Raw genomic sequence first — 12,493 nt, 5'->3', positions numbered from 1 at the left:
GTCCCTCATTTTTTATCTGTATACCCACTGATAAAATATTCTAAGTGCATAAATACAATCATAATTACACACACACATAGATACCTATGTATACCCATGTGTGTGTATATTTATAGTTTCTTTTTTGGAGGGGTCTTGGCTACCTCTTCTCTCTCTTTTCTGCTGTTCTTGAACATACCTCCCCACCTCACCCCCCCAGTCTGGCCACAAAACAACCAACATTAATAGCCTAGTATGTAGCCCTCCATACATACACATGCATATGCAGGTTTCTTGGTTAATGCTTTACAAAAATGAGATTTTGTATTTCTCAGTCAATAGTACCTCATGCAAATTCTTCTAAGTCAACTTGCATAGTTATACCTTATTTTTTAATGGTTTCATCATATTACATATGTGGGTGTTCATAATATATTGTCACTTCTTATTAGGTATTCACTTTGTTTCTGGTTTTTGCCACAACAGACATTGTAGCAATACAAATAATTATGTGTAACTCTATGCATATTAGTGCTTTTTATTTCTATTGGAGTGGTTTCTGGGGCAAATAAATATGATTCAGCCAACATCCTGATTCTGCATCTTCCTGGTCATAACAAGGACAGAAGCTCCCATGGCAGTCCAATAATCTATGGCATGGTTTTAGGAATTGGACCTGGAATTTCAGCCTAATGTTTATCTCCTGAGCCCTACCAATGTGTTTCTGAGCAAAGTATATATGCTTTAATAAATCCTTTTCTATTTGAACCACCTAGAGAGGATTATATTGTCTACAACTAAAAATCCTAGCTGATCTAATGTATTTTAAATTTTAATAAAGGACAGTAAAAATATTTTGAATAAAATACTGCTCATATTCAAGATGATGACACTCTCCTGTCCTTGGTAGAGAGATGGCTTTGGGTTCCTTTTCTAGAAAAGATAAAAGATTAGTACAAATCTACTAATTTGTTTAGCAGGAATTAACATTGCATGTCTTACATTTCAACTGGAAAGTTCTGCTTATCTTTCATAAGTGCTACTGGGCAGTAGATGGCCCAACTCCACGGGGCTTCCTCTTCCTTTATAAGTGTGAGAACTCTCAGAGAGAAATGCCAGACCCTCCTCATTCCTCCTCTCTTTTGCAGCCAAGTACATTGATCTCCACTTGTTGGTGGGTTGCTTTTTGGTACAAATGGAAGGAGAAGAGAGAAGGAGTCATTGTTTACTAAAACCACTCATATGGCTGATCTTATTCAATAGCCACCAGTAAGATTTATTTGAATACTTTTGTCCACCACACTCCACCCCCCATTTTCTTTTTTGTATTCTTCCTGAAACTTTCACACTTAAAAATAATCATTTGAGGATGGGAATAAAAACCAAGTCAAATAATGCATCTATTTAAATCATTTATTTCAACACAGGCATTGTTTCAAATTTGTACCTTGTCTTGTAACACATTTCATATCTAGAGAACAGGTTTGAGAAAAAGTACATAAAAGGATTATTTGACAACATTTTAAACAAAAGTGCTTAAGGCTTATTACATGTTTCAGAAACACAGAAGTGCCAGTCACAAAGAGCCTCAAAGTAAAATATTTACATATCTACACTGTACATTTAAATGGGTTATTCTGAAGCATTATTACTATTATTAACAATAAACTCTTAGCAAAAAGGCCTCTTTAACCCTCTGGTATTCAATGGAGTATATTACTTTTATGGACGTGTGGATATTCCAGTTTGACACCTAGCTTTACCATAACGTAAGTGGACTTTCTTTCACCACCTCAAGTACAGGCACACATGTACCTCCTACACAAAGCAGCTTTTATTAGCCTATCATCAGCCAAAACCTTGTTAGTAGCAGTTGGAGTTTTATTAACAGCGATGTATTTACAATATAAGGGAGTAAATTATTTAGAGGGAAGTCTCTAAAAATTAAAATAATCTCATTAAGCCCTATTTTATTTTATTATTTTATTTTATTTTTTTTGCGTTACGCGGGCCTCTCACCGTTGTGGCCTCTCCCGTTGCAGAGCACAGGCTCCGGACGCGCAGACTCAGCGGCCATGGCTCACGGGCCCAGCCGCTCCGCGGCATGAGGGATCTTCCCGGACCGGGGCACGAACCCACGTCCCCTGCATCGGCAGGCGGACTCTCAACCACTGCGCCACCAGGGAAGCCCCTAAGCCCTCTTTTAAATGGACTTTACATGTAAAATTTATGGCTATAGAAGTCTATTATTTAAACAAGTTAATAATTTACCAGGTACTTATTAGTATTGATTCCCTCATTATTTACTCCATTTATGTGACTATTTACTTTAATGATGATTATATATTTTAGAAAACGAGTTATGAGTATAAAAATGACTATTATAAATTATTATAGCTATACCAAAAATGAATAGTAAAAAGCTATACTTATACTTATAAAGGTATAAAATTACAGAAGGTGCTATTTTCATGAATTTTCTGTTTGCTTGACTTTTGAGCCAGACCAACAAGCAAATATTACAAATAGCATTGGCCATCAATGACCTTTGAATTCAGATGGTAGATTCTAGTACAGAGAAGCAGGGTCCCAAAGTAGTTGTTTAGCCTGACCTTAACTTACCTAATTGTTGATATAGGCTAAATTCAGTGAAAAATAAGCTAACTTCATCTCACCTTTTGTAACATACGTGTAGACTCAGAATATTTACCGAAATAGATTGGTAAATGATCATTTAAAAAACCAAGAATCTTAATATTAAAATATTAACTTCGAATATTTTAAAATTAAATAGAAAACATAGGTCATGGTTTATGAATTTTATTTAAATTATCAGATAAATAGAAAAAGGAAGGTAGAATTTACAAACATACATGAAACAAAGAATAAACTGTTATTTATTCTTCACCATACAAATTTAAATGGAAACGTTTAGAACAGTTGATTTAGAATTCTACTGTCAGTCTCTTTGAGGTCAGGATTGGCCAGAGCTTGAAGTTTAAGACAATTTATAGATTGAAGAAATAGCTTTCATGTAATTACCTCATTTTCCTTAGTTTTGAGTTTCATGGGAACAATGCAAACTAGCTGTGGCATTTTGCTTCTAGGCAAGGCAATGGTTAGGAGGATAATAATAATATAGTCCTTTCTTGCATTTCTATCAGTTCCAAATTTCTGCATACTTCCCCAACACCTATCATTATCTTTAATTTATATGGATGAAACAAACTAGGTGAGAAAAATGGAAACTAAAATGAGGCCAGGAAGCAAATATAAACCAAACAAGATGAAATCCATTCATGTTGACCCTCACAGTACTAAGATCCAGGATGGCATGATTTCTGTAGTTCTAGCAGATTAGCTTCACTGCCACCTATTTATTGGTCTTTATGCTGATCAGGAGGAGAGAAAACCCCAAAAATTCCGCATGGCAAATAAAGAGTTAGGAAAGCCAAGTTATCAGTGGGTGTGACAAGTTATTTAGTCTAGATAGATTATTGAAGGAATCATAGTGATGAGCCCTTAGAAGTTCTGCCTTCTAATTTCCAAGGGTCTGGTAAATGATCTGGCAAAGAAGCCTGTGAACCCCAAGGTGTCAGATCTGACTTGGTAGTACTTTAGGGACTTGACCAAGGCTACCACTTGCAACTAAAATGTCTCACATGGAAAAAAGTGTTCTATCCTGCAAATAAAGAAAAAATTTAAATGGATGGTTCTGGAGAAATGGAAGAAAAAAGGAACAGTTGCTGAGAGAGCTGCAGTAAGGATGTCAGTCTCATGAAGGGATGTCTGCTTATCTCTACCCCACAGTTATGTTCCCTTCCTAAGCAGAAATTCTGTGGCAAAGCCACCCTCTGTACCATCCTAGAAACTATTTCAAAGGAATTCCTAGGAGTACTAATGTTCTTTGGCTTACTAGGGATTTACCTCTTTACCTACTATCTCAACAAGCACTTCAAATATGTGTTTCCCTGGCTCCACTATGGATAAAACAGGATGTCCTTATAGATATGCCCTTATCTTTGCTCAAAAGAAAAAAACCCCAAAAAACCCAAACTCTAAACCTCCTAAATGTTGATGAGTCAGACAGGATAATAATACTTACTCCATTGTTATCACCCTACATTTTATTAAATGCCATGAATATAAGGTACGGAAGAGGCAAGACAGAGTTTTGCTGTTGTGCTGGGATATTAAAGTTGTAAATCACCATGAAAGGTATAAGAGAGTTAGGGGGAAAATAGAGCAGAAAACCAAAACTGGACAGTGAATTAGAGATTAAGTTTGGGCTGAGTGGCAGAAGGCCAAGGATATATACAGAGGAGGAAAACAGCAGAGAATCCCTCTAAACAAGAATTCATTGCTCTAGAATTCAGGAAGTCTATATATAGGGTGTGGAGGGGGAAAAAAAGAGAATTTGGATTGTTTCAGAGCAGGAACTGCCCAGATTAGATTTTTTTTTTTCTAATGTCTGTCCTTTCCGTAGACATACATATTTGCACTTTATTTACATTACAAACTTTTGGTGAAAAGGTTATACATTTTATAGAAAAAGCTTCACAGTTCTGACTCTTTGTCATTTTCATCCAGGTAGTATTCATCATCCGTGGTTGTGTCTGTGTCACAATCTGAGTCTACTGGATCATCTTCATAGATATTAAGTGGTGCACTTAGAGATAAGCCATCTTTTGGCATCTGATTACTAGGAGAATTAGAACTTGATGACTCTGTTGGGTTAGGAGGGTTAACTACATCATCTTTCAGGAAGCCAGGGTTCTTAAGAAAACTTGGTTTCCATAATCTTCCTTGTGTGAGTGACCTCTTTACATTCTCCAAGAAAGCCAGTTGTTGTTCTTTCCCAAATATCCCATAGTCAATAGGCCTGGATATAGATGTTGCAGACCTAGGACCCATTTTTGGCCTGCTGTTGTACGAAGCCCAATTTTCATTTTCATCACAGGAGGGTAGTTCAGAAAAAGATTTGAATCTTCGACTGTACCCACTGTTGTTAGAGAATTCATTCCCAAGGGTCAGTTGACTCAGGGCATTGTCAATAGAAGTACTTTCAGAAAAATGACGCTCTCTGAATTTTGGAGGATGACTTTTTCGTAGTAGAGCACCGTGCACATTGATGCTTTTTAAACTCTTTGAATGATAGGGGTGTGGCTCAGGTTCCCACTCCAGAGATGAAGCACTCCTTTGTTGTTGCTGAAAACTGGCCAGTGGCATGCTTACTGTAGATTTCTCTGCAGGCTCCAATTGAAAAGGAGGGTTCAGCCCCCTCTGATGGTCAGGGAAATCTGCTTCCCTGAGGCTGATCAATGAGGGTTGGGCCAGGGCTTCTGACTCTCCTTCCAAAATCTGAGCTACTGTTACATCCTTAGAATTCTCATACTTTAGTTGTGATTCTGAGATTTTTTTAAACTCATTTTGATGTGGCTGTGAAATATTGTTAGACTTCTGATTGCTTACGTGTGTAGAAGTTTCTCTGTTGGTTATTGCAGTAACCTGGAGAGGGTCCTCGGATTTCTCCACACTTACTCCATCATTACTTAACCTGCTTTCATCTGTGGATTCTGTGGACTTTAACGTAGGCACAGGGGAGTGTGGGTTGCACTCTGGTGTGCCAGGGGATAAGGTGCTAAAGCCAGAATTGTTCCCACTTTGAGGAAAGATAGTAGTTACATGTCTTCTGGGGTATAAATCTTCAGCTGGAAATTTTCTGCTTGCTTTGGACATAACTGCCAATCTGTGTTTAACTGAAGATCTGTTTTCCCCTTTTTCTAGGTCATCCAAGCTTTTTTTACTTTTATTACTTCCTTCAAGAAGTGAAGGTTGATTCCATGCCAACTCCTGCATTTCATCTTTAGCCTTGCTCTCTGTCATATTTACCTCCTGACTTCTTTGAGGTAGTTCTCTGGGTTCAGACTGCAAACTGTCTAAATCTTGTTCACTTGAACAAGTCTTCTCATCAAGCTGTAGTTTATGCAAGGCTGGAGTAAGAGCAAAGACTTGGCTTTCTGAGTCAGAAAGTGGTTTATCAGGGTTTTTTGGGAAATCTTTTCTAATTTCCCCTCTTACTTCCCCAGGCTGCAATCCATTGGAGCTATCATCTATAGCTATACCTGTTATATCTTTCTGAAGACTTCCAGTAGCTGTAATGGCTATAGCACTACTTGTACACTCCCCAGAACTTCTAATAATTTGTGAATTTTCAACATTCTCTTCTGAATGGGCTGGGAGGTTAGAAAAATCACTGTTACCTGATTTAATGGATTGCTGACAATTTTCAGATTTCTCTCTTGTAACTTTTTTTCCCTGAAGCATTAGTGAAGTATACAGGGTTTCACTTCGTAATTTTTCCCCTTTCTCTTTCTTGCTTTGTGAATCACATAAAGGTGTTTTAGCTAAGTTGTGTGGGCAAATCTCTCTAGATTTAGGTTCTCCTTTATGAAGAGAAACATCTGCTTCAATAGAAGCAATTTCCTGTAATATAGGCTCTGAGGACCTAAAACTCGGTAATTGTAAACCAGTCATATTTTCAGTGGTGTGAGAAAGATGGCTGTTCTCCTGAGCAGAGCTGACCTGCATCTTTAGATCTTTAGATGAAGGTGGTCCTGACTGCTCTTGTGTAGAACAATTTAGTTTGTCTTTTTCTAAAGCATTAGGAGATATTTCAGTCCCCACTTTAGTTAATTCTGTAAGTGAATCGATATTTTGTGTATACTTTTGAAGAAGGTTACAGAACTTTTTTCTGTGTTTCCTTGGTAGAGTATAGTATATTGAAATCACCTCAAGACATTTCACATTATCTTCATCACCAGAAACAGAAAACATGCTAGTAGTCTTAAATTTATGTAATGTTTTCCCACTTTCTTTGCCTGACAAATCTGCAGAAAAAGGTAAAGGGTGTTCATTTGGATGGGAAAATATACCTCTCCTGGAGGCAGAAATTCTACCATTCTTTTCAGTGCATTCTTGAAAGTATTCCTTCTGGTGGTGTCTTTTGCTTAAAGAACACTCCCGAACAGATGAGTCACTTCCCAGAGGGTTAATGAGTCTCTCCCAAGGCTTTAGTGTTATAATAGAAGCATCTGTATCTGAGACTAAACCTTTTTCTCTTTCATCTCTTCCAGTTGAGGAATATGGCACCCCTGAGGGACATGACACAGCCCTCTTGATGAGGACTTGAAGTGGTCCTTTTCTAACAGAAGCAGATCCAATGTTTGTCATATTTGTCATCTCCTCTGTGGCTTCAGATGGTACTGAGACTGAGTCTGAAACTACTCCGGAATATTTGCTCTCTGACTCACAAGAACTGGGACTGAATTTGTTTGATGTGTACTTCCCTACTGGATCTTCCATATCATTTTTGATTTGGAATGCAAGTTGCTCATTCCTAAATGAAGAAGGCATTATCTTACTTTCAGACTTCCTGTTATTGATGAGAAAACTGGCTGATTTTCTTGGTAAGGTACAATAAATTGTGTGACGCTCAGGAGGCTTGGAATTGCTTTCAGTTCCCTCAATGAGGTTACTGCTGTCACTTGTGGGTATTGATCTACTTTCCGTTTTGCTTAATTTTTCGGTATAGGATATACGTCGTCTTATTTTTCCTTTTCCCTTTCCATCCCTGAAAGGAGGATGTGAATGGCATTTGACAACATCAACCACTTCATTATGTACAGGCATACAATTAACATTACTCTTTTGGTTTTCTGAGAGGCTTAGGGAAAATTGACTATTTTGGTTCTTGCAATCATTGTCTTTTTCTTCTATTTCTCCCAGAGACAGATCTTTGCTTGAAGGACATTTCCAGGAGAACCCTGCAGTAGAAGGAATCACCAGAGCATCAAGGCAAGAATCATTTGATGGTAAGGAATCTGGTAGTGTACCTGATGACAGATCTAAAGAATCACATGGCATATTGTGGTCGGCAGGTGACTTGCTACAGTTGGTAGAATAAGTTGTGGTACATTGTTCTTCCTTGGTATCTAAAACAGCAGGCTTTTCTGAAGACTGTGCATTTTGATTATCAGTACGTTCAGGACTCCTGTGGTTATTTTTAATAATGTTTGAAATATCTTTATTTCTTACTGTTAATTCCTGGTGACAACCTTGATTTGGGCTGAGAGAAGGTGATGTTGTTCTGCTTTCCTGAATGAAAGGAAGGGAAGTTGCTGAGCCAAGTTTTCTGTTCCCAGTATAACTCTTATCTTTTTTTAGTTCATTGGCTTTATGAATTTTGGAGATATCTCTCCTAGAAATCTCTCCAGGCAAACTTTTTGAACTTATTGTCGTAGATGCATTAAAAACAAATCTGTTGCTCTTGGCTGAGTCCTGAAAGAGGAGATTTTGAAAATCAGGTAAAGGGTTAGAAATTACTGTCTGTGAAACAAGTTGGGGTATTTCACCTGTCATGGTTGTCTGGTCTATCTTGTTTAGTTGTTTGTCTTTTTCCAAAACAGATCCACTCAAGTCTTTCTCATTATTCACTTCCGTGACCAAGATATTGGGTTGGCTTTCAGCCAGAGGTGGAAAATCAACTGAATCACTGTTGGTCCCAGTGACTTCTGTATAGTTTCTGATTGGAAGAGAAGCAGGCTTAATTTTCTGCAAAGTGACTGTGGGATTCTGAAAGTTGGGACTCTGAGGATTCCCTCTGTCATCAGAAATCTGTGAGAAGGTAGTTTTGAATGAGGATGCTAGAGTTTGAGCAATTCCAAATGAGTAAGGTTCTTTGTTTATATGTAGTTCCATAGGAGAACTGTCCTGTTGACATTCTAACCCACCAGATTTGATGTGATAGCTTGAACCAGACATGGGGCAAACATTTGGTGCACTAAAATGAGTAGACTGGTTCCTTTTAACTTGTGACACCTCCATGCTCTCCAGTGTGGATGCCTGAGAATCAAACTGTGAGGGATGTGGCTTCTCTTGGTTTCTGGAAATATTTGTCCTGTACCTAGGAGAAAATGACCCCCAGTGTTGAGAAGGAACACTATGACAATGACCAGCTAAAAATGCACTATTTGCTTCAATGGAGATCATTTCAAAGTCTCTGTCAGAAGAAGTGAATGGTTTCCTGCTTTGATGAAAGTCAGACCAGGAAGAATGTTCTTCCTGTTGGCCCCCAAAAGGACTTTGTCTAAATCTCTGTTCCCTGCTGCATCCAAAGGTATTGCTAAGGAAAGACCCAGTAAATGGGTTATCTTCATGGTAGAACAGCATATTCTCTGAGTTCTCAAATGGGTCAGCACTCATTGCATTATTCATGGGGGCATTTAAACCAACACTTTGGTGAACACTCTGTGAATGGTAAAATTCATGTCTCCTATCCTCCTGAAAACACCTGGGATACATATGCTGGTCAGCAAGGTCAATTTCCATTGGTGATGGTGCCCTCAGGAACTCTTCCTGGTTCTGCCTATCTCTAGAGGAATCTGATCTATTCCATATGATAGATGATAAAGGAGTTCTCTTTGGGCTCTGTTGGTGGCTTGGTGGTATAAACCCAGTCTTGATCTGAGTTGTGGCTGAAAAAGGTAAGCTTCTTGCTGTGAAATACCCTGTAGCTGGTGAGGCTGATTGTTGTCTGCTGTCAAAATACAGAGAAATACTACCAAAAATATTCTTTTGCACATAATCTTCTTTTAAGACTCTGGGTTCCCTTGTTTTGTACATATCACAGATTGTCCTTGTTCTAGGAGAAAAGGTTTTAAAACCTTCCTTTGGGGTTCCTGGTCTTAGGACGTCATAGATAGACATATTAGAAGTTTCATTGCAGCAATTTTTATGCTTTGCTGTGATATTACGGTGTTTATTCCCACTGGAGTAAAAACGACTGAACTGTGTTCTTGATCCATAGTTGAGAGGTGTTCTGGCATTCAATGAGCTTGGAGACTGTTCCTGAGCCAGTTTTCCATCCAAATCATCTAAAACTAAAAGGAGAATATACATCATTTTTTTGCATAAGATTTTACAGTCTAATAATATTTTGAGTTGTTGAAGGCTCCGCTTGAAGAAACATAATCCCTTATAATTTTTAGATCATATCACCATAAATGTTATGACATTTACTTTATGTCTTTAAGATAGTTTGACTTTTACAAGCCTGTAATGGAAGTTTCTTTTTCATTTTCACACTTTTTCAAATCACACATTTTCCAAGTTGACCTTCCAAAATGCCTTAAGAACATAAAAGCCACATTTTTCCCCCTAACAGTAAATTTTAATCATGGTTTCTAGTGAATCTTTTGTGTCACTAGGTAGCTATAATGTTTCCAATTATGTTTACCTCAGGGGATTGTAAAAGATATGAAAGTCTGTAAATAACATGTGAGTTCTTAGTTGTACTTAGTTGCACATTACTGCCAAAAGTTTAGCATCCAATTTATTAACATACCTATTTGGATGGTAACAGATATATTTTATCATATTCATGTTACAATAAATATGAGTAGATTGTGTATTTTTTTAAGAAATGTTCATTAAAAAAATAAAATCTGACATGAGAAATAAGTTATGGGATTATTTAAATTGCTGAAGAACTTTTTGGTTTACAGAAATCTATCCTTCTGAGTTACATAAAATGGTGCACTCTCTTTGGTTAATTAAAATTATTTGTCATTAAAAATTGTAATTTTAGGGGTTTCCCTGGTGGCGCAGTGGTTGAGAGTCCACCTGCCGATGCAGGGGACACGGGTTTGTGCCCCGGTCCGGGAAGATCCCACATGCCGTGGAGCGGCTAGGCCCGTGAGCCATGGCCGCTAAGCCTGCGCGTCCGGAGCCTGTGCTCTGCAACGGGAGAGGCCACAACAGTGAGAGGCCCACATACAAAAACAACAACAACAACAACAAAAAAAAAAAATTGTAATTTTAACTCTTCAATGACAGGGAAAGTGAGGTATATCGGTATCTGAGTGAATGTAAGTGAGATGTACTTATAATATACCAATTATGTTAGGACAGGTGCTGAAGGGGTTTTTGATATCTGCTCTGAATTTTCTCTACTCTATTTTATTTGTAAGTTGGTGCTATTAAGTTCGCATAGCCAGCAAAAGAACTAGTCTTGAGCATGAAAGATCTGTAACTAAGGAATTCTTCAGGGAAAACATTCGTCAATGTTTAAATGAAAAAAATTATTTTTCTCCTGTCCCTGAAATAATTTATTTCCTACATCCACAAATAAAATAATCAAGCAATGCCAAAATATAAGGCAGGGCAAAAAGAAAAGAAAACTACATAAATCTGTCTTTAAAGCAAATTATAATGAAATCTCTTTGATTTCTGTTTTCCCTTTCAAGCTGTTCATAGTTTTTTCTTCCTCCTTAAATAAAGTCTTTTGCTGACTACAAAAGCAATATATGGTAAATACAGGAAAATATAACAAAAGAGGTAAAGTCACCTGGAGTCCTTCTTCCCAGAGATAACCACTCTTAACATCAGTATCACGGGACTTTAAATTATTCAAAGTTACTTTGATTCCGAAATTAATACTGCTATTTGACTCACTACTCTTGAGGTCAAAAAAAACTGTTCTGCTTCTCCTTTTTATTTTCAGAGAGGTCAAGTCATTTTTTTTTTTTTTTCATTTCATAAAATGTAGCTCTCCTCTACTAGCAAAACCTTTGTTTCGGAACAGAAGTTTTCCTCTGGGTCTCTTTTCTCTGAAGCAAGTTCTCTGCCAGTAACCATCTTACTGAAAGGAGTTAACCAACCAGCTGGATGTCTCTCAATGATCACACCATCTGTCCTAACTATAGGGCTGAGGTGACATCATTGCCTTTGGAAATTGAATTTAGTTCCTCAAGGTGAAGCTAGTGAATGATTTCAGACTTCACTTTTCAAATGGCTAGGCTTATTTTATATAGAATAAACTATGTCAAGGTGAGCTATGCTTGCATAATAAGGTCCATGTGTATATAGTACTTTTGGAACCTGTTTTAGTCTTTATTGTTATCTATTGTACAAGGTTAATCGTTTAACAACGATCAGATTTCATCACAGTGCATTTAGGTCCTAATCAGGAACAATAAAAGTCTATTAAGGACAGTAAACTTTATAGATATATTTCCTAAAGACATATTTTTTCCTTTTTACCTGAGTTTAAATATTAAACATTATTACCATTCCATAGATTTATCAGGCCTTGATCCAAGAATATTTGCTTAGATTATATTTAAATATAAGATTCTTTAGGGACTTCCCTGGTGGTGCAGTGGTTACGAATCCACCCGCCAATGCAGGGGACATGGGTTCGAGCTCTGGTCTGAGAAGATCCCACATGCCGCGGAGCAACTAAGTCTGTGCGCTACAACTACTGAGCCTGTGTTCTAGAGCCCGCGAGCCACAACTACTGAGCCCATGTGCTACAGCTACTGAAGCCCGCACGCCTAAGAGCCCATTCTCCGCAACAAGAGAAGCCACCGCGATGAGAAGCCCGAGCACCGCAACGAAGAGTAGCCCCCGCTCACCACAACTAGAGAAAGCCTGCACAGAGCAACAAAGACCC

General features: G+C 37.9%; 1 protein-coding gene across 4 annotated transcripts in view; it reads right to left on the bottom strand.

The window, feature by feature from the left end:
• Positions 1-2,795: 2,795 nt before the first annotated feature.
• EXPH5 (exophilin 5) overlaps positions 2,796-12,493 on the bottom strand; it is a 74,738-nt gene continuing 65,040 nt past the window's right edge. For all 4 annotated transcript variants that reach the window (XM_029208094.1, XM_029208096.1, XM_029208098.1 and 1 more), the window contains one exon: positions 2,796-9,920. In XM_029208094.1, the coding sequence (XP_029063927.1) occupies positions 4,537-9,920 (5,384 nt within the window). In that variant the 3' untranslated portion in view covers positions 2,796-4,536. The remainder of the gene's footprint in view (positions 9,921-12,493) is intronic.

The sequence above is a fragment of the Monodon monoceros genome, unplaced genomic scaffold (assembly GCF_005190385.1).
Source record: "Monodon monoceros isolate NGI ecotype Baffin Bay Population unplaced genomic scaffold, NGI_Narwhal_1 Super_Scaffold_7, whole genome shotgun sequence".
NCBI lineage: Eukaryota > Metazoa > Chordata > Mammalia > Artiodactyla > Monodontidae > Monodon > Monodon monoceros.
The sequence above is the reverse complement of the archived record's forward strand: the minus strand, read 5'-3'. Positions and strand labels throughout refer to the sequence as shown.